Below are 19,697 nucleotides of genomic sequence, written 5' to 3' on the forward strand. Positions count from 1 at the left end.
CAAGCCTCCCCACAAGATCTCTTTGTTTCGATTTTAAAAGTTTCAAGTCTTTAGGCATACGACTAACGTGCAAGAGGACACCTAGTGCAGTGTCAACTTTAACAATTCCTTTCTAAATAACCTTTCCCTTTTTTTTGTGCGTGTGTGTGTGTGTCTTCTTGGCCATTCTTCATCGAGAAAGTTCGTCATTCAAGAGACTGTTTATCTTTTTAGATAGATCTCTTTTGTACAAGTGTGCCCATTGGTGTATATTTTCCCTGGAAACGTTGCGTTGTGTGCCTTGGCGACCCTTGTAAGAGCATTGCAATGTTGGGTTCTTATTCTCTTTTTTTGAAAATGTTTTACCGATCCCCTAGTTTAGATCCATGACTCACATTTGTTAATTTGGCGGTCTACCACTGGTCTGTTTTTTGCGTTTCCATTATTTTTTCAAACTTTGTCACTTCCTTCTTTCCTTTCTCCCCCTCTTATTCCCTTTTCTTTTACATACAGCTAGGAAAGTGTATGGATAGGTTGTTGAACGTTGTGGGGGTGGGTGGAAAGGAGAGATGGATAAGGGCGTGTATGACACATCATGAGGACCATGTCAATTCTAGATGAAGACTTGGGAAAGATTAACTAATGTCAACAGTCAAATATTCCAACTGTTATTATACAAATACTCAATCCAGCATAGACACAGTTTGCCGGACTAGACAGATTCACAAGTGAGAACAAGTCCCTTATAGAATCAATCCCTTGAAGTCTCAATCAGTATCTCAACTTTTCCCTCTTATCTCTCGGCATATACAAGTCAGTTTCTTAGTTCATCAACGTAGTTCCGAGGCTTTCCGGACAAGAACAACAGATAGATAGGGTTCATCTCCAAGCTACTATTTGACACCAGAATCATAAGTACATACATAATACCGGCAGACCCCCCCTGGACTAGCGTTAATTTAAGTAGGTCTTCTAAGGAAATATTAACCAAATGAAAATATACTCCGGAGTAGAGAGAAACCTCATCAGCTCCATCTGGGCATCTGAAATAATAATTATAGGGCCGTTGCCATATTCCATAGACTTTATCAAACACCCGGCGGCCAATTAAACAGTAACAGATATATCTTTCTCCCTTGGCAGATATGGAGACTATAAGACTCAGAACAGACTGAGCAGGGAACAAAAAATTTTTACCACCTCATATATAGATAGATAGACAGATAATAAAACAATAGAGCGACTTAATCAACTACTATATGATTGCCAGATCCTGACGTATAAATGTTAATCAGAGAATGAAGGTAGACTATAAAATATAACCAATAAAGCCTCTAGGGGCATTTCGCAGCGCGGAATACCCAGAAAATCTGGAACAGAACAATTCTTGAGACACAATCGGATACTTAAATAACAAAAGGAGGCTATCCCATTATCAAAGCTATTTTACGATAAAAGTCAGCTCAGTTCCACCCTAATATAATACTAGATATAGCAGATAGGGTAGCAGCTCTCTCATCAATATTAACTCATTGGCAGAGGATTCTGCAAGCTCATGAAAGTCATTCTAAAGCCATTAGTTGTTTCTAAAACAGTCGGACCTCATAAAATACAAACAAGCCCAGGATAGACAGTAGCTTGGTTCACATTTCATCCATAGGGTGAAGGATGTCGAAGAAGCTGAAGAAGGGAAAGGCAGTTGAGCAGCTGAAGCGACAGCTCAAGAACTATAAACCTACATACCTTTCAAGTAGCAGTAGGGCGCGCCGTTGACTCGTTCTAATTAATACTGGACTATATGAGGTTGAGACTGAGAGACAGCTATAGACGGATGCCCTTCACCTAATGTGCACTACTTGGAGGGCAATGGAAGGCTGGTGATCGATGCTATTCATCCTGAGTGGGTAGCAGGCGATGGGGGCACCTTAAACGTTAGCAACGATAAGCACAGAGCAGGCAATTTGGTTGGGCAAAGAGAGTAATCGGAGTCATTGGTTAGTCAGGTACGGAGTACAGCCTAGGTACTACTAGTAAGGTATGACTGGGTAAGATGTACCGAGTGTATGTAATTGTACAATGTACATACTACGGAGTACATACCAGGCACCTCGTACCACTCAAACAAGCCAGGGAAGTACGGAGTAAACATGATAAGGTGGAGCAAAGGCCGAAAGGGGGCTGGTTTCAAATAAATTTATTGGTCACAAGCAGAGCGGGTTCCTGACGCTAGAGGATCTTGGCATCCCCACTTCGTCCGAATTTTCTACTCAGGGGATCGCTTATTTTAGATACTTAGCACCTCAGTGTTCAACACCAACGCGTGGAGCGATGTAGATACATCGGTTCTCCAGGAACAGCATATATAGCGGAGAACCTTTAAAACTGATAATCGGAGCGTAGTAGCCTCATTCAGGCAGGTATATAACCGCAAGAGAACACTATCGAGAGACGGGAGTTCTATTAAGGGGTTTGAGCTATATACACTGTTGCCCTACGGAGTATGGCTCTTGACTCCGCTTTTCATTACTTACGATGGTCCGGGCCACTATGATTCAGGGGGACCCGATAAGACAGATGTACTGCAGCGGTACGGAGTGGTATCAGTATTAGCCCCATTTACAGTCAGATCCTGTACCTTTTAGTAGGGCACTACTCCGTATGTACCGCTCTACGTAGTCCAGCGATGGGGCTTAACCTGACTTAGACTTAGTGCCTAGTACTAGTAGTTAGTACCTATGTTCCAAGTGACAGTACATACAGTACCATTTGTCGCTTGTTCTATTCGATGATACGCCCCAATAGTGTCTCCCCACACCTACTGTAGGTACACAACGAAACAGGCCATCTAGACCGCTGCTAACTATTCTTTACTCCGTACGCTCACCCTCTCACCCTCTCCTCTTTCTTTCCCCTTTGTCCTTTTGCCCTTTCTTTCCTGCATCTCCTTCTTTCTTTTTGCGATTTATTGTTTTCCTCCCCTCACTTCTCCTTCGCTCTCTATTGTTGTTTCCCAAATTGCGATCTCCTCACTGAGATCATAGACATTCATTATTGCTCTTGCTGGCAACTGGCCGCCATTCGTTTAAGGGAGCGTACCCGCTCCTGTTCACTCATTTTGCAGCAAGTGTATTCTCGGCGTTGGCTCCATTGTTCTCTATCAGCCACTCTATCAAGAACTGTCATCTCTTGACATACGCGACTGATCATATCCTTTACTGGCTGGCATCTTATCTTGTGCATTTTTTTTTATCATTCACGTGTACCAATATTCAGGTGATTTTGCTGTATATTTGTCTAGTCTCCAAGAGCACATGAAAAGCGATCGAGGGTAGTACCGACGGTCCGGTGTTATTGTACCCTATTAGTCCGCCTGTCGCCCCAGTCGCACTCCCTTGGGCTTCAGGCGACCATGCATTATCACCACCGACACCAGACTCACCAGGACATTCATATGGTTGTTCGATCCCCCCCACGCCGCCCGGATATAGTACCTCGTCATCGACTGCCATACCTTGTGCCAGAACCGCCAACATTTGTGAAAAGGGATTCCGACCCTAGTCAGACCTGTTCAGCTGGAGACACCTCAAGTAAATGCGAGAAACCTACTAGCACAACTACGACGACAACTCTACCTGTCGTGCTGGGAGCAGTGTATGTCGGGATTCCCCTCTGATTCCACAAGTCCCCTCCCCGACACCAAAAAGAAAGAAGAAAAATAACCCTTCCTCATTGAGAAGGCGTGTGTATCTGTATATGGGATAGTAGTTGATTGAAATATAGGGTTCCGATACTATGTGCTGTAATCGTCCTAATTTATCTGCATCGACGAAACGTGAGGAAGCTCCGGAGCGAAGATGCCAATGACAAGCATAGATCGCTTGATTTCGGCTTGGACCTGGAGCCAACGGGTGGAGGAAATGCGATGCGACAGACTGAAAAGTCCAATGGAAGTTATAATCACAACAAGGGAATCTCATTGGATATAGGCCCGAGTCCTTACCTACTACCCCCAGGTCTACACGGCTCCCGGGATTCGCTGCATTCCTTGTCCAGATCTATAGGCGGCGATGATAAATACCGGCACGCAACTTCATTTTTAGGTGACAATGCATCTGTCAGATCACAGTCAAGAGGGGCTCAAGATGATGCACCAAGCTTTACAGGATCAGCTAGAAAGGCCGCTCTGGGCGATGATATGAAGCAAGGTTTATTGGGAAACGCTCAAAGGATGTCACGATCCAGTCCACCACTATATATATCTCCCGGCGAAGATGGCGCACACGTGCAAGTTGATCCTATTGCACAACCGGATCATGGCTTCCAATTCGAGTTGCCCAGAAGCCCTAGCCCTGTACTCATCCCGGGAGCTCCTAGTACTAAAGAGTCGATCACGCCGACGAACAACGTTGACAAAGACGCCGGTGATTTTGGCAATAGCGATGACCGCCCGGGAGGACGTCTAAACCTTGCTTTACAAGATCCTATAACGACACCTAGAATATCGCTTCCTCTGAGCGATGCAGCGAGCGACTACGATAATGGAAACCCAGAGCCTGCCATTCCGGCTGTGAATATCCATCGGATAGAGAACAGCCCAAGATATGGCAAGGGCCCCGACCACCCAGCTATTCCTGACACTCCCCCAGATGAGTCTTCACAAGCGCCAGGGTTGACTGTTGATCCTCGTCGCGATACGCGTCGGTTGACATTAGGGTTGCGTCCTCTGCCGCCAGAGGATCCGTCAGACAACCCAGAGCAACGGGCTAACCGTATCCGATCGTTCTATAAGGAATATTTCGACGAGAACAAGAATGGGAGGGAGACTTACTATGGTCCCGAATCTTATCACGACGTTGACTATATCTACGATTCGGCTACTGGAGATTACTACGACAGTGTCCCAGCACCGTTTGCTGAGCCAATACACCGTCGGGCTATGACCCCTCCTCCGCGCCTCCCCCCGCGGTTTCAAGGGGGAGGTAGACATATGCCTTCGGGCTCTATCGGTGGCTTTAGCGATCGAATCAACTCCCCAGGCCCACGTGCCTTCTCATCAGCTTCTGGCAGGCTGCCAGGTGCCCCGAAAATCCGCAAGCCTGCACCTCCACCAGCCCCACTCCAGCTCCTACCTACACCCCACATGTTGAAGGATGACTCTATAATGGGAGCTATCGACTACGCCCCCGGGAAAAGTTATAGAGACCAGAGGGAAGGCCGTCCGGAGACACCTCTTGGAGGGTTGCAACCGTTCAGTCCAACGATGCGAGCCCACACTCCACTTGTCTCATCTTTCAATGAACTTGCTGTCATACCGAGCCCGTAAGCCCTCTTTTCTCTTTTCCCTTTTCTTTTTCTTCCTTTTCCTTTCCCCCCCCCCCCCCCCCCCCCCCCCCCTTTCTTTTTTTTTTTTTTTTTTTTCTTTTCTTTTCTATATCTAACCCAAGTATATCACTGGGACCATAACTTTGAACTAACCCTGTCCCAGGCATGCATTGCGGAAGTCGGGTACATATGACAATTTGGACTTTGTTCCACCACCTCGCTTCAAGAACCTCGAGACTGCAAGCGACTCTGGTAGCATTCGCAGTAACCGGACTGGAATCTCGACGACTCATCTACAGAATATACGCACTGGTGCGTACCGTGTCAGCCGCCTTCCCCCTGAAACTGTGGGTACCAAGGACGACCTGGTTACTAACCTTCGTCCAACGTGGGATATGCGGAAGTAAACATATATTGGTTCAGTCTGACCTGATTATTGACTTTTGCTGTAATGATATCGCCCAATGCTCACCAGTTTCAGGTGGCTGCATACTATGTAACGATCTATCGCTTGTTTATTTCCTCATACATTGTACTCTTTTGAGAGAGCTGGGTCAATTAGCAAATCATTTGACGTCAATGGCGTACATAACATACAAAGGGTTGATTATTTATCTATTTATTCGTTTATATCCTTAAACGAATTCTTCTGAGAGTTGGAGCTCCGACCGCTACGTCCCTATAGTTCATAAGCTGCTTATCGTTGATTTACTGGCAACAACTAAATGAAGGAGTTTGACCCCTTTGATCACTTCTAATGTCTTCACTTATTGCTTGCCAGTGAGATACTAAGAGAACACAATATTGATACACTTCCCTGTTTGCCTTGGTAGTTTCCTCTCCTACCGTCCTCATTACCATTCATGATAATTGTTCCACTTACCTACTAGGACGGAGATTTTACTTTAACAAGAACACGCCGTCGACTGACGTATCTGTGGCAGAAGATAAGTATCAAATGTTTCACATCTAAACTACTTATACTGCACATATAGTACGGACTGAGCAGATATAGACTCCACACTTTGTATACCAAAGCACCTTGGGCTAGGTGTCGCTAGTTCTTCAAAGAAGCGACTAGCGCTTATGTTGATTTTGACTCAGATTCCTATATCATAGGCGAAGCAAGCATGGGCAGCGTATCCTCCATGACTCTGCCAGGACGAAGAGGTAACAGTAATCGATAGCTTTAAATGAGAGTGAAATGCTACTATTATTCTCTGCTTGCTGTTGTCGGAATATCGATTAGTAATATATAGTATTACACGAGATTAACAGAAAACCCACAGTTTGCCTCGAACTGAGCATTTGGTTGCCAGCCAGAAGCCAATGATCATAATGCACGGTACAGGTAAGGTGTTACAAAATTGGAAGAGCAGTGAGCGGTATTGCCCAGGTGCCTTAGCGGCAAAATTGACACATGCATCTTATCTTGAGCGCCACAGGCTAAAGGAGGTACAACACTATAGATAATTTTGGATGCTGAATCGGCGGAGTTGGATTTTGGTTGACCAATGCTATTTGACCATTGCCAAGTACCCTCTACTCCTACTACCGTGCAGTGTGTACTGTATATGTGGGTCGAATGTAGTATGTACAGAGGGAAAAACTTTTCGTTTCCGTCTCGCTTTCCACCTACTAGTAGTATTTACATGGCACAGTCAGCACATACTTAAAAAACCTACAACCTACTGGTAAAGTACATCACGAGTTAATTTAAGAGATTAAGAGATGAATCCCGCCATCGATACTAATAGCAGAGATTGAAAGGGACCACAAACAAGTTCAAGCCTTGTAAGATCAAAGTGCATTATTCCAAGTGTCTTTACAAGCGAATAAAAGACATGTGCCCTCTTTTGGAAACTTGTATTATCATTACTGAAACATCACACAGGTTGGCTCTACTACATCTGATCTTCATGGAAATTGGTACCTGTAGTTTTTGGTAATTAAGGTGCCTAAGGCTTCCTAGATCTAGCCCATGCAAGTCCGGTTCAGGAACAACCACTTATCAGTAGTAGTAATACTTAATACTAGTAGACTCTTTAGTATGTAGTACAGTGCTTCGTACGTACAGGCTACATAACTGCAAGCAGCACTATGCGGGCCTCCAATCCCCATATTCTCCGACCAAAACCCCAACTGTTGCTGAAGAAGACGAAATTTACTGTTAGCATGAGCGACCAGAGTATTACTCGCTCTTCTGGAAGTGGAGAATTGCCGATCGCAGCCAGTGGAACCGTAAACGTTGCCGAATTTACCTACTCTGTTCGCACCCGTGACTCGTCGAAGACTGTGTAATTACTTATTTCCCTTGGCAGTAACCATACGGAGTACAGAAAACATACTAGTATTTGGTAGTAGCTCGGTATGGTACACATACTAGGCAAATTTTCATCTCACGCATTAGAACCTCAGGTATCCGAAAGTCTGTAATCACTAAGAATAATAATACGAACGGTGCGGTGCCACTCCCATCCGGTTGCAGTTGTGATTCAGCATTCGACGTTTCTATCTCCACTTTCTATCCTGACTCTGATCTCTTCAGTTCATTCATACCCCTTCTGACTTTGTTTTAGTCTCATTCCATTCCCTCATCTTCCTACTATCCCATGGCACCCTATTTATCGGCTTGGGTAAGTCAATGTTATTTCCATTTCACTTTTTCTTAGTTTAAAAATTTTTTGATAATAATAATAATAAAAAAAAAACCCTTTTCTTCCCCCTCCCTTGGTGCCTCTACTCTTTTTCCGCCGCACTAGTTTGATCTGCTTCCCCTGACCAAAGTCCAGGCAGATAGACCATCACGATTGCTTCTTTCTACGTGACCTCTCCATCTTACTTTAGCGCCCCCCCTCATTTAATTTTTTCCGCACGCGAACCATCTATCTACAATATTGCGACTGCTATATATCTGTGACTTAAATTACGGCGTTGTCCTGAGCAGTCCCGTCCGCTACTGAAGGTTGCCTCTTGGGAATCTTTCAGGGATACCCCGGGTACACACGCACTTTCAGATTCAAGGAAAATCATCAATCTACCCAGTCAACATTCAGTCATCTGAGTTTCAAGGAGCCCTTTGTGCAAAACTTGCGACCATAGGCCAATTTTTAGTCATATAACGAGTGACAACTTTCGTCAATTGGCTCGGAAAAGACTCTTCAGTTCAGACCTTGAGATGTCCGCATCATCAGCAGGTATGATGGAACCTTTTTCCATATGTTAGATCTACTCTATAGCATTTTTTCTGCACTTTCCGTATCCGTGAAATACGCTGAACCTCTTGCAGCGGCGCCGCCGGCGCCAGCGGCAACCACTGCCGAAGCCGCTACACCGACAGCAGAAACGCCAACTACAACACCATCGGAAACGTCCACCACATCCGAGCCAACAACGTCCTCTTCCACAACATCTTCTTCGTCCTCTTCGTCCTCGACCTCCACATCATCGACCTCGTTGTCAACGCCTTCTACAACTACCGCGACGCAGCCACCGACGACTAGCACTACCAGTATCCCTTCTACGAGCTCAGAAACCTCGACCATAAGCAGCGACACCAATACTACCCCAGTTGTTACATCAATTATCACGAAATCTGCGACTGATGGTACCACAGGGCCACAGACTGTTGTTGTTACCTCCACCGATACCTCTCTACCCACTCATTCCACAGGAAATTCAGCCAATAGCATATCCGCTACCGCAACTGGATCATCGGCGACAACATCGGCTACAAGCGGAAGCGCAAGTGGTGGATCTGGGCTTTCAGCTGGTGGAACAATAGCAGTTGCAGTGGTTGTACCGGTCGCTTCCGTAGCAATCATTATTTTAGCTGCTTTATATTTCTGGAGGAAATGGAAAGCAAAGAAAGCAGCAGAAGAGGAACGAAGGAAGGAAGTGGAGGAGTACGGTTTCAATCCGAATAATGACCCAACTCTTCCACCTATAATGGGAGGTGGTGCTTTCGAGCCCAAGGATGATACTTCAGGTTATCGGGGATGGGGGACCACGTCGGCTGGTCGCAAAGCATCCACTAATCTGTCAAGTGGTGCTGGGGTTGGACTGGCCATGTCCGAGGCAGGAAGTGCCCCTGGCTATCATCATGTCACTACCCCCAGCGATGGTACTATTCAATATTCCGAGGGCCCGGCAGCGGGGGAGACAGAACCGATCGGGGTTCTAGGAGCTGCTCCGATTGCTACAACAAACAACAGAACCACAGATATTCATCGTGGTCCGTCTAACGCTTCGTCCGCATATTCTGCCGCCAACCGCTCGGAGGCCTCAGATGAAAGTCACATGTCTGCTACCCATCCTACCGGTCCTTTCTATGATGATAACCCATACTACAATGAGATGCAACCGCAGTATGGGGCGTATGGTGATGGCCCCTATGGTGGAAGTCCACCTGTGATTCGAGACGTTCAGGCGCGGCGCAATACTCGCATCGAGAATCCTGCTGTCTTCCCAAGACAAGGAAATGCTGGAATCGCCCAAAACTTCTGAGAAAAGCCCTGAATACGCCCTAATTTTACTGTACATTTGTTGGCGTTTTCAAAACCGGTAGATTTGATCAGGAGAAGCAGTGTCTCCTGTAAATTTAACGGTGGCCGTTGAGATGTAGAGGAATCGCAAGTGTCTGCAACCTGTGCATCACTTCATGATGACCCGCATGCCTACTCTTGATGAAGTCTCGGCTATACTGGAAGACTTCTAGTAAGATCTTATTTCTTATCTTATCATATCTATTACTTCGTCTATGTTTCGCATGCCAATGGCGGTCGTCTATCGTTTTCTCCCACTTTGTTTTCCTTTTGTGGCTCTTGTGATATCTTTGGGTTTGGTGGCTCCTCTGTTTCATTCGAACTGTTCTTGTGCTGTTAGTTTCCCATTGTTACCAGCTATATCCCGAGTCTTCAGTGCGGTCTTTCTTTTCTCTTTGCCTCTCTTTGCTATGTTGTGTTTCTATTCTTGTATCTGTATATTTATGACGCTCGGAAGTGCCAGTCATGTGTGTCAAACCGTGCCTGCTATCTCTTTACGTGGCTGGCATGGGTCAAGGTCACGTACTACCTTTCTTTTCTCTGTGATATCTTCTACCACTTATCCTTCTGCTCCACTATCCACTGATTGATCCGAAGTTTATCTGGGTTGGGTATATTATGGTATAATGTACATCGCGTGCATCTCTGTCTATATTCGGATGCAATAGCCTTGGTGGAATTATTCTTTTTCTTGTTTACTTTCAGCCCCTTTAGCCTCTAATTAGAGCAGGGTGATTGATTACATAATACCGTTCTTCCAAAGACGTCAACCTCAATTCGCTATCCGCGTAGACTTTCTACTAATGCGTGGGAGTATATGTACTCTATCAAGTTCAAGCTAATCATTGTCGGATCCGCCATCCTTAGACCACAGAGGAGACTTTTCTTGCTGTATAAATTTGATAAAATGATTGCAATAAAGGGAGGAGAGGGGGGGTGAGAAGAAGTAGAAGAAAGCAAAGCGAAGAAAACTACTACATTTTTAGCTGTCGCGATTAGGTAGCTAAAGTGCTATTTAATAATGAGGGTGACTCTCAATAGCAAGAACCTGTTTAACCCCATACAGTAGTTCAGCACTACTGAGGTGCAGTGGGTTAGAACTTCCAATTCACGACAGTTATGGTTAATGTTGTGCATGGTTGGTGCGCCGAATTAAAAGGGAACGTGGGCGCATGGCCATCAGTGATTGGCCCGGGACCAGCTCTCCAGAGCTCCCCACTCGCCCTCCTCCGACCTCTAACCTGACGTGATTTTTCCCGAGACGAGTCCTTATTGTTCATGCTACCCTTCTGATATTCCATTCTAATTCGTTGCTTGCATTATTGCTCCTGCTACTATAACGACGGCATTGGCTGGGGGTTTTTGGCTTTCTTTCCCTCTTTTCCTCATTCGTCTCCCATCGTTTAACACCTCCTACGCTGTCCGCTGGAATTGAGTGCCCCGCACTGGTCTCTCCTCCAGTGACTGACTCCAGTTGAATGAACAAGTACAGACGGCGTGCAGCTATAACCTGAGAGTTATACTAAGTACCAGCTGGCTACAAGGCGAGCATCCCTCCGTACGAACCACCAATATCCATAGAGACAAGGGCGCCCTGGAGTGGTATTCGTGCTGCTTCTTGTCCTATGTTTTGGCCAGGTCTTGTGGCTAGCTATTGTGTACAAGACAGTATATGCCCATTTACTACAACAAAAAATTAAAGCACTACAACGACTGTTACTTGCTTGTCTACTCCCCTTTCGCCCCACTTCGGGTTACGTCCCTTTTTCACTTGCCCACCCCCTCCCCTACTACATTCTGTTGAAGCAATCGAGAGAGGCAATTGCTGCTACTTTCCTTCTTTTCCCTCCCTCCCTTCCCCTTTCGCCTCTCTGTTACCTTGCCCTATAAACATTGCAATTGGAACATCCTGGGTACCCGCCCCGACTCCCGTCCTTGTCCAACCTTTAGGCCTTCTTCGCCTTAACAGGTGTGAGTTCATCAAGGGACCGGGAGAGCGTCGGCTTCCGCAAAAAAGCTTTCCAAGATGTAAGTGAATATAATCCCCCTGTGAGAGCCGAACTGTGTCACAATACAACCAGTCCTTAGCGATCTACAGTCTGTAACCTACAAAGCTGATCGCTCCGCTCATAGGAAGTTCGGCAAACAAATCCAGCGCAGACAACTTGACCTTCCTGAATATGCCGCAAGCTTCGTAAATTACAAGGCTCTGAAGAAGGTTAGTGCCCGGAGAGGGATCGCAGTGCTTAGGGTTCTGCGGCTAAGGTCTAGATGACAGCTCATAAAACAATTAAGTGCTACGCCGACTATCCCTGCTCAAAGCTCCGGGGGCGCAGCTCAAAATGTGCCCGAAGCACAAGCCGCCCTTCGCGCAAACAAGGAGGTGTTCTTCTTTCGGTTGGTATGGACTCATTAATCGATGTGTTGAGGGGGGTTCATGTTGATTGACAACCTATTCAGGAGAGAGAAATCGAGAAAGTCAACACATTCTACCTACAAAAAGAAGCCGAGGTTTGTTTTTGTATTAGACCCCTTTTGGTTCACAGGGTGTACTTATCTGGTCTCATAGTTCTCTCTGCGATTAAAAACGCTAGTCGATAAGAAAAGGGTCATTCAATCACGAACAGTACCGAGTTCCAAGGCACCAGCTAATTTTGTTGCCTTATTCGAGGGGTTCCAACAATTCGATGGCGATCTGAACAAGTTGCAAGTAAGCATGTCGCTTCCGAACATTTGGGCGCACAGGAAAGTCTAATTATACCATTTTCAACGAAGCAATTCGTTGAGATCAACGAGACTGCTATGTCAAAGATCCTCAAAAAGGTTCGTGGGTACCTTGACTTCCTAGGTTCGGGATGGCTAACATGTTAGTTAGTGGGATAAAACTTCAAAGGTTCGAGTTACTCATGAACATCTACTCCCATCCAGGTTGTTCTTTTCGTCTCACTGACCTCTGATTTAGTCGCGTATGAAGGAATTATATCTCCACCGCGCCGTTGAAGTACAGCCCTGTTTCAATCGGGACGTTTTGCGTGATCTATCAGACCGGGCGACCACCGCTCGGCTGGAACTCGAGGCATGGGCGGAAGGCGAGAACATCCATTTCGACGCTGCTCGTCCGGTAGACCGCGCTGTAACTGTTCAACCTTTTGGAGCCGATGAGGAAGATCTTGACTTGCAAATCCTACAATCAGCCACTGCTGGTAATCTTCAGACATTGCGTGAGTGGACTGCGAAACTGCAATCATCTCCTGATGCTCGTGAACGGGCGACTCGCACCTTCCTTGCCGCTATCAATGAGTTTTCAGACGATGTGTTGGCAGTTCTTCTTGAAAGCGGGTTGGTTGACATCTACGCCGAAGACGACATCAATGAACGTAACTGTTTGCATGAAGCAGCCATCTCGGGCCGAGGGTTCGTTTTCAAGTCCGGCCTTGTGGCAGGTGTCGACATCTCAAGGTCCGATGTTTACGGCAGACTTCCTCTACATTATGCGTGTATACACGGTCGGGTAGAAATGGTGAAAGATCTATTAGCTGCAGGTCCTCACACTGTTGACGCGATGGACCATGACAATTTCACCCCGCTGATTCACAGCATTGTCAAGGGTCAGCTGGCGTGTGCTGAGCAACTTCTTCACAACAATGCTCGCATTGATCCAGCTTCTGAATCAGACCACATTCCACTGAACCTGGCATGCCAGCATGGATCGCTTCCAATTGTGGAGATGCTTCTCGAACGACGTGCACAATTACTCCCAGATGCAGAAGGCCTCTATCCTCAACATATGGTCGCAAGAGCTTCTCAGTCTCCGCAATTGCTGATGATGCTGAAACAACATGGGGCTGATCTGAACCAGAAAGACAAACTGTACCAATGGACGCCGCTGTTTCATGCTGCTAGTGAAGGGTGCGTTGACTGTCTGCGCGCTCTTCTTGAATTGGGTGTTGACGCCGATGTTGTAGACGAGAAGGGCCTCGCTGCAATGTATTATGCAGCGTGGGAAGGTCACTTAGAGTGCATGCTTCTTCTTTGGTCGCATCGTAACAATTCTCACCCACCACAAAAGCCGTTTGATATTCTGAACGGCCTGAGGCTACAAGAAGCAGGTCACTTATCTGGCTCGCATATGGAAGATGCCACGACGACTCTCGAAAGTACTGAAATAGTGGATGGTATACCCGACCTTTCTCTCCCGCCACCAATCATACCTTTGCGGCGTTATGGCCATAACTTTCTGGACAAGAAAGTGTTCATACAAATACTTTTTGATACCGGAAACTCCGGTTCGATTATCTTTGACCAGGCGGGCCGTCACCCTGCGGCTCGATTAACCATTTCCTCGAAACTCTCCGACTTGATTCCACGCACCATCATGCTTCCCATCCAAGAGGATTCACGATTGATCTCATTTCAGGTAGATAACCTGGAGACATTTGCGGTGGATTTTGAGATATTCCCCACTTTCGGCTCGAAAGTGATTGCGAAGACAGTTGCACTTCCGACTGTATTCAGAGCCGAGATCTCTAGTACTGGCTCGTGTTGCCTGCCGTTATTTGATCCTAGGCTACGGTCAATAGGGCAGCTACGCTTTGGGTTTCAAGTGATAAAACCGTACCATGGCGATCCCCTGGAAATCACGCACTTTGCTACCTATTGGAAGGCTACAAGTGCCATCGACTCGGAACACAATGGCCTGGTAACAGGGTCGAGCTTGTCGGGAGATCATGTTCAGCTTTTCGTGCAACTCACCAGAGACAGAATACCTGTGGTCTATCCCTGTTTTACAATCCTGCACCATGGCATTGAATTACCTATTTGTCATCTCACATACTCTCAGTTCCAAGTCATTGGTGTTGAGAAAGGCGTGAATCGCTTGGACTTGTTCCAGCATCTTCAGACGCGTGCTGTTGATGATTTAGCTCAAGCGCACCGCATGCTCGCATCATCATTCCTGTCCCTGAAGGAGGTGCTCCAGCACCTGCCTATTGGTGTCAATGTCAATCTCTCGATACTCTATCCCTCGGCTGCTGAAGAGCAAGCGCTCAATATGGTATCTTTAGCTGATGTAAACAGCTTTGCTGATGCCATTCTCACGGTGGTTTTCGATCATGCCCGTGTGTCACGGGATCAGAACCCCGAGTTTATGCGTTCAGTAGTATTTACCTCGTACAATCCTAATATTTGTGTTGCTCTGAACTGGAAACAACCAAATTGTGAGTCTAAAGGTCCCCCTAAATCCCATTACCTATTTTACTAACTTGCATTTCTAAGATCCTGTTCTTCTTTGTAATGATCTAGGTCAAATTCGTGATTTGACCCGAGGTGTTGGATCACTTCCACACATTGATAGTAGTGGTCGTGCATCGATGTCAATAAAAGAATCGGCAAGGATAGCGCAAAGCAACAATTTCATGGGTTTGATATGCCGGTCCAGTCTATTGGTACGTGTCTCTACCCCTATGTGCTTGCTCCCTACCCTTTTCCCATTCTTGGCACACTATGCATTATGGTCTTCTACTAATACGGAGCTTTTGTGGCTGCTTCAGAACGTTGTACCGGCTCTTGTAGAGACTATTAAGGAACTTGGTCTCGTTCTTGTAGCAGATACGTCCGACGAAGTTGAACCTTCAGGCTATAAAGAAGCTCTAGGAGCAGCGAATGCGATGGGTGTGGCTGAATGGGCATACCGAATGCCTGATGGTGTGAACGGTGCGATGAAAGCCAATGGCATTTTGAGATTTAACGATATGATTGACATGTGAGACATCTTTATATACATATTTTCATTGTCTCATTCAACTCTGGTTTTGTTAACTTAGGTATATATTAAGATCTTTATGGCGGGGAAGATAATGGGTCTCTATTGCATTTTCCAACTGTCCTTTGCATTTTGGTTTGGGTCGGCCGCTGCTTTGCACATTCACGCCCACCTGTTAAGCACCCTTAAGTCATCCTCCTGCTAGTTTTATCGAGGTTTCGTGCAAACTCACACAGAGAAAAAAAGAAAAGAAAACCATCCGTTTTCACCGGAACAATTCCTTGCCTACTCTGTGCTCTTTTTTTTCTGAGATATTTTCTTCTTCTTGTGGGTCATTGCCATTACTTGATGCATCTGTGTTATACGAATACCCATTTGGAAAACATATGATTGGAGATGAACACCAAGGTCATGCAACACGGGAATCTAGATATAACAGCTAATGTACAATTAAACCGCGAAAAGGATCTCTAGTTGACCTTCTCTATGCCACAAATCCCTTACAACCAAAGAAGGATGGCTAGGCATGCCTTTTATGTCCTTGAAAAGAGAGACGCCGAATCACATACCCTTCGGTTTGCCTTTGACAATATCCCAGCCCCATTGCCGTAAGACCTTAACAACTTTGGGAGTTATAGCAGCAGTCAGAGGCACACGGATGAATATAAGACTCTTGTGGATTGCATAGGCGAGAGCAACCTGTGTCCATAGGCCTGCACAGATAGTAGTTAGTGAACACTCCAGACAACGCGCGTACTAGAGAAGTCATGCAAGAATAACATACTCGCCCCTTCATCTAGCTTTTTCTCCACTGTACTCCCGTCCACATTATCCTTTGAAGAATCGGTCGTAGAATTTGTCTCGTCCTTGAATTGCTCCTCTTGCACACTGGGAAGCACAGTACCGACTGCACCCTTAAACGCCTCAATGACTACATGCTCATAATGGCCGACTTTCTCCGCCCCAAGGAAGCGAACGGCGGCAAAACAGAACGGGAAGTCCATTGCGGATAAGAGTAAATACACTCCCAAGGCCGACCAGCCGTACTCCCGTGAAAGCGCCTTTAACCGCTGCGAGAGCGAACTGGATTGCTCCGACTGCGGCGAACTCTTTGACCTGGATGAACTAAAGAGTCGACGGAAGACCGAAGCCTCTTGGGCACGAGAGAAGCTCCGTATATTGCAAGACCGGGGTCTTATTTGACTAGAAAGAAAGCTGTTTTTATCGGCTGAAAGGGTAAAGGCGCGGCGGAATGTATTATAGGAAGCTGGTGACTGGACGAAGTGGACATTTGTCCTGGTGATTCTTGACGGGAGTACATGCGACTCAAGACTGGAAGCTTGGGAAAGCCAGCGTGATATAGTGAGATGCCTCAAAGACATAACTGGTGGGTTAGAAGACACCGAGGTTTCTATTCAGAGGCAAGAGTATGGATGGGTGCTTGCAGGATTCGTATGCTGCTTTTTCTTGCCAAAGCGAGAGAAGGCACCCACGAATTCAAGCGTGCTCTATCTGCAAGTCTATACGGTTGACAAGGAGCTAATAATGCGACGCTAAAATTTGAAAAACGAGGAAGGCGGCGCCAGGACAATTGTAGTGGTGACGTTTCAGCAAGCAAACAGATCGCAGAATTATTCATGTTTCGGCGGTCGGCGTGCCGGTATGTCCGGTACGTGCAGTGTACGGGATGTCTAGTATGGCTGGCATAGTAGTATCACCTTTAGGGCTACATATCACCGAATACCAGGAAATTGGTTGAATGCGGTTGTCAAATTCCACACTATGTACTGTTTAGATTGAATGCTATTTTCCAGCGGTAGAGCATACGCGGACAGACGTGGTCGAGGTGACTCTACACCGTACATATGAGGCACTAATGATGAGTGCTCACCGCCCTGGATACCGTTCTCTCCGCGTAGTAAAAATCTCGGATACGGACGAGTTCATCGGTTTCATTCAAGAAGTGCCCCTTTAGGCAATCTTGCTCCGCCATGGCACCTCGTCTACCAGGTTGGCTATTACAGTCCCCTCTATTTCTTCGGGCTTCCCATTCAATAATTCGCAGCAATGTCACGACCCGGCCGTTCGGCATCAGGTCGTTGAACCCTCCCAACACCTCCCGGTTCAATGTCGGGTCCGATCTCCCAGTGCTCAAGTCGACACCAACAGCAGCCTTAGAACGCAAAGCAAACACGCTGCCCCCCAGAACTGGAGCCATTGCTATCAAGAAAGGGATGACCGCTCTCTACGATACAGAGACAGGGAAGCGAATCGCATGCACCGTCCTTCAGCTGGACCGAGTGGAAGTCATCTCGCATAAGACACGGCAGCAGCATGGTTACTTTGCTGTCCAAGTTGGTTCTGGCTGGAAACACCCTAATAATCTCACCAAATCACTCCTCGGGCACTTCTCTGTTAACGGTATCTCTCCGAAACGGCACATCTTCGAGTTCCGAGTGCGGGACGAAAATGGCCTCCTGCCCGTTGGTCAGGCAATCAATGCAGACTGGTTCCAGGAAGGCCAATATGTCGATGCTCGATCAAACACAAAGGGAAAGGGATTTGCTGGTGTTATGAAAAGACACGGGTTTGGTGGTCAGGACCGAAGCCATGGCGTCAGTTTAACACATCGCTCTCTTGGTTCTGCGGGTCCCAGTCAAGGTGGTGGATCCAGAGTGTATCCTGGGAAGAAGATGGCAGGAAATATGGGTAATGAGCAGAATACGGTACAAAACCTGAAGATTCTCAAAGTTGACTCGCAAAATGGGATTGTTGTTGTCAACGGTAGGTTTTCTTTACTCCTTGGTGCATTGGACTATGCTAATTGAGGCATTCCTCGTCAGGCGCTGTCAGTGGGCCGAAAGGCTGCATCGTCAGGATCCAAGATGCCATCAAGAAACCATGGCCTGAAATCGTATTTCCATCTGAACCAGTTCCATAACCTATTAAATGGTTGCCTTGCTTCTGAGAATGTACTATTACAATATATTGTTTCACAAAGCGGCGTCTGTATATGGTACATAAATGATATCCTTTTATCGTTCTCTCTCTTCCCATTCTTTTCCATCGATGAAACTTCCCTCAGGTTTGTCTCTGCGGCCTCTCTGTACTCTGAAGTACCGTCGCTTCGTACCGGAATAGAATGAAGGAGCCAAAAAGTGCCATGGTCCCGGCGCTTACATGCCTAGGTTAGTGCACGGGGAGCTTCAAGATGTACGAGGATGAAAGTGCTGCACAATACCACGCATATGCAGGGATCCAGCTTCCAGGAAAACTTGACAGTATTTAGTCATGTTGACGAAACGGGTCAGTAGCGTTGTCAAGGAGCTGAACGACCGTGCCATCCTCCGTCTCCAGACTCCATTCCTCCGTACGAAACTGGGCAAAACTGTTAGAAGAGCACTTCCGGACAAAAAAGGGTATAGTGTGTTTGTTTATAACGAACATAGCTCATTCGGTCTGGCCTGATGCTGCGGAACCTCATTGTACCCTGCGACTTTGTTCCTTTGACCCTGAAGGATATGTCGATACGTCCATGTAGCTGATTCATTTCCCCACTAATCCAGGGTATCTTTTGAGCAAAGTAAATCTCATCACCCAAGATTTCGCGAGCACGAGGGGAGGTGCGAAGAGCATAAAGGGTACTGCTGACCACGCTTGAAGAAGACTTCTGGTAGTTGAATATCCCTAGCATCGCAGCTCCGACAGCAATGGCAAATATGGGTAAGGTCCGCATCCACCGTCGGTCCTTGTTTACAGAAGGCAGTTCGCGGTCTGCCCGTCGTTCCAGCAAAGGGCCTGAGTTGGCGTGCGGGGCGGGAATGAGATTGCGACGAAGAAAAGTTCGGCCAGGAGAAAATGGGATTCGCACAACGCTAATGCGCCGCTGTGCAATATTCAGAGCCATTTTAGGGTAAATGCAAGTCTAGATGGCTAGCTAAATGATATGGTACAGAGGCGAGCTTAGTCATATGTCGATAGCATGGGCACGACAATAGTAGATATGTTAGCAACTTGGCAGTTCCTTCCCAGGCAGATGTAGCTTGTGTGGCGGAGAGGAACAACCAAACAAGACAAACTGCGGAGGTAGA

General features: G+C 46.7%; 7 protein-coding genes across 7 annotated transcripts; 5 read left to right on the forward strand and 2 right to left on the reverse strand.

The window, feature by feature from the left end:
- Positions 1-3,430: 3,430 nt before the first annotated feature.
- On the forward strand, positions 3,431-5,141 carry AO090023000991 (uncharacterized protein; the record flags this gene model as incomplete). Its single annotated transcript, XM_001821427.3, is given in 3 exon segments — positions 3,431-3,630; positions 3,760-5,121; positions 5,129-5,141. Coding segments are annotated over 3 exon segments (1,575 nt in total).
- Positions 5,142-8,479: 3,338 nt separating this feature from the next.
- Positions 8,480-9,807, forward strand: AO090023000993 (uncharacterized protein; the record flags this gene model as incomplete). The annotated part of the gene is made up of 2 exons (XM_001821428.3): positions 8,480-8,498; positions 8,591-9,807. The coding sequence occupies 2 exons, from the start codon at positions 8,480-8,482 to the stop codon at positions 9,805-9,807; spliced, it is 1,236 nt and encodes a 411-aa protein (XP_001821480.3).
- Positions 9,808-11,017: 1,210 nt separating this feature from the next.
- On the forward strand, positions 11,018-11,735 carry AO090023000994 (uncharacterized protein; the record flags this gene model as incomplete). The annotated part of the gene is made up of 3 exons (XM_023235862.1): positions 11,018-11,091; positions 11,349-11,403; positions 11,427-11,735. The coding sequence occupies 3 exons, from the start codon at positions 11,018-11,020 to the stop codon at positions 11,733-11,735; spliced, it is 438 nt and encodes a 145-aa protein (XP_023090842.1).
- Positions 11,736-11,871: 136 nt separating this feature from the next.
- Positions 11,872-14,425, forward strand: phoC (putative cyclin dependent kinase inhibitor Pho81; the record flags this gene model as incomplete). Its single annotated transcript, XM_023235863.1, has 3 exons — positions 11,872-11,873; positions 13,305-13,888; positions 14,412-14,425. Coding segments are annotated over 3 exons (600 nt in total).
- A 940-nt stretch (positions 14,426-15,365) lies between these two features.
- On the reverse strand, positions 15,366-16,988 carry AO090023000996 (uncharacterized protein; the record flags this gene model as incomplete). The annotated part of the gene is made up of 3 exons (XM_023235864.1): positions 15,366-15,388; positions 16,176-16,319; positions 16,391-16,988. The coding sequence occupies 3 exons, from the start codon at positions 16,986-16,988 to the stop codon at positions 15,366-15,368; spliced, it is 765 nt and encodes a 254-aa protein (XP_023090844.1).
- Positions 16,989-17,597: 609 nt separating this feature from the next.
- Positions 17,598-18,547, forward strand: AO090023000997 (mitochondrial 54S ribosomal protein uL3m; the record flags this gene model as incomplete). Its single annotated transcript, XM_001821432.3, has 2 exons — positions 17,598-18,390; positions 18,450-18,547. The coding sequence occupies 2 exons, from the start codon at positions 17,598-17,600 to the stop codon at positions 18,545-18,547; spliced, it is 891 nt and encodes a 296-aa protein (XP_001821484.1).
- Positions 18,548-18,891: 344 nt separating this feature from the next.
- Positions 18,892-19,513, reverse strand: AO090023000998 (cytochrome c oxidase assembly factor 1 family protein; the record flags this gene model as incomplete). Its single annotated transcript, XM_001821433.3, has 2 exons — positions 18,892-18,984; positions 19,052-19,513. 2 exons carry the CDS (start codon positions 19,511-19,513, stop codon positions 18,892-18,894), a joined length of 555 nt encoding a protein of 184 aa, XP_001821485.1.
- Positions 19,514-19,697: the final 184 nt, after the last annotated feature.

This window comes from Aspergillus oryzae, chromosome 3 (genome assembly GCF_000184455.2).
Source record: "Aspergillus oryzae RIB40 DNA, chromosome 3".
Taxonomy (NCBI): domain Eukaryota; kingdom Fungi; phylum Ascomycota; class Eurotiomycetes; order Eurotiales; family Aspergillaceae; genus Aspergillus; species Aspergillus oryzae.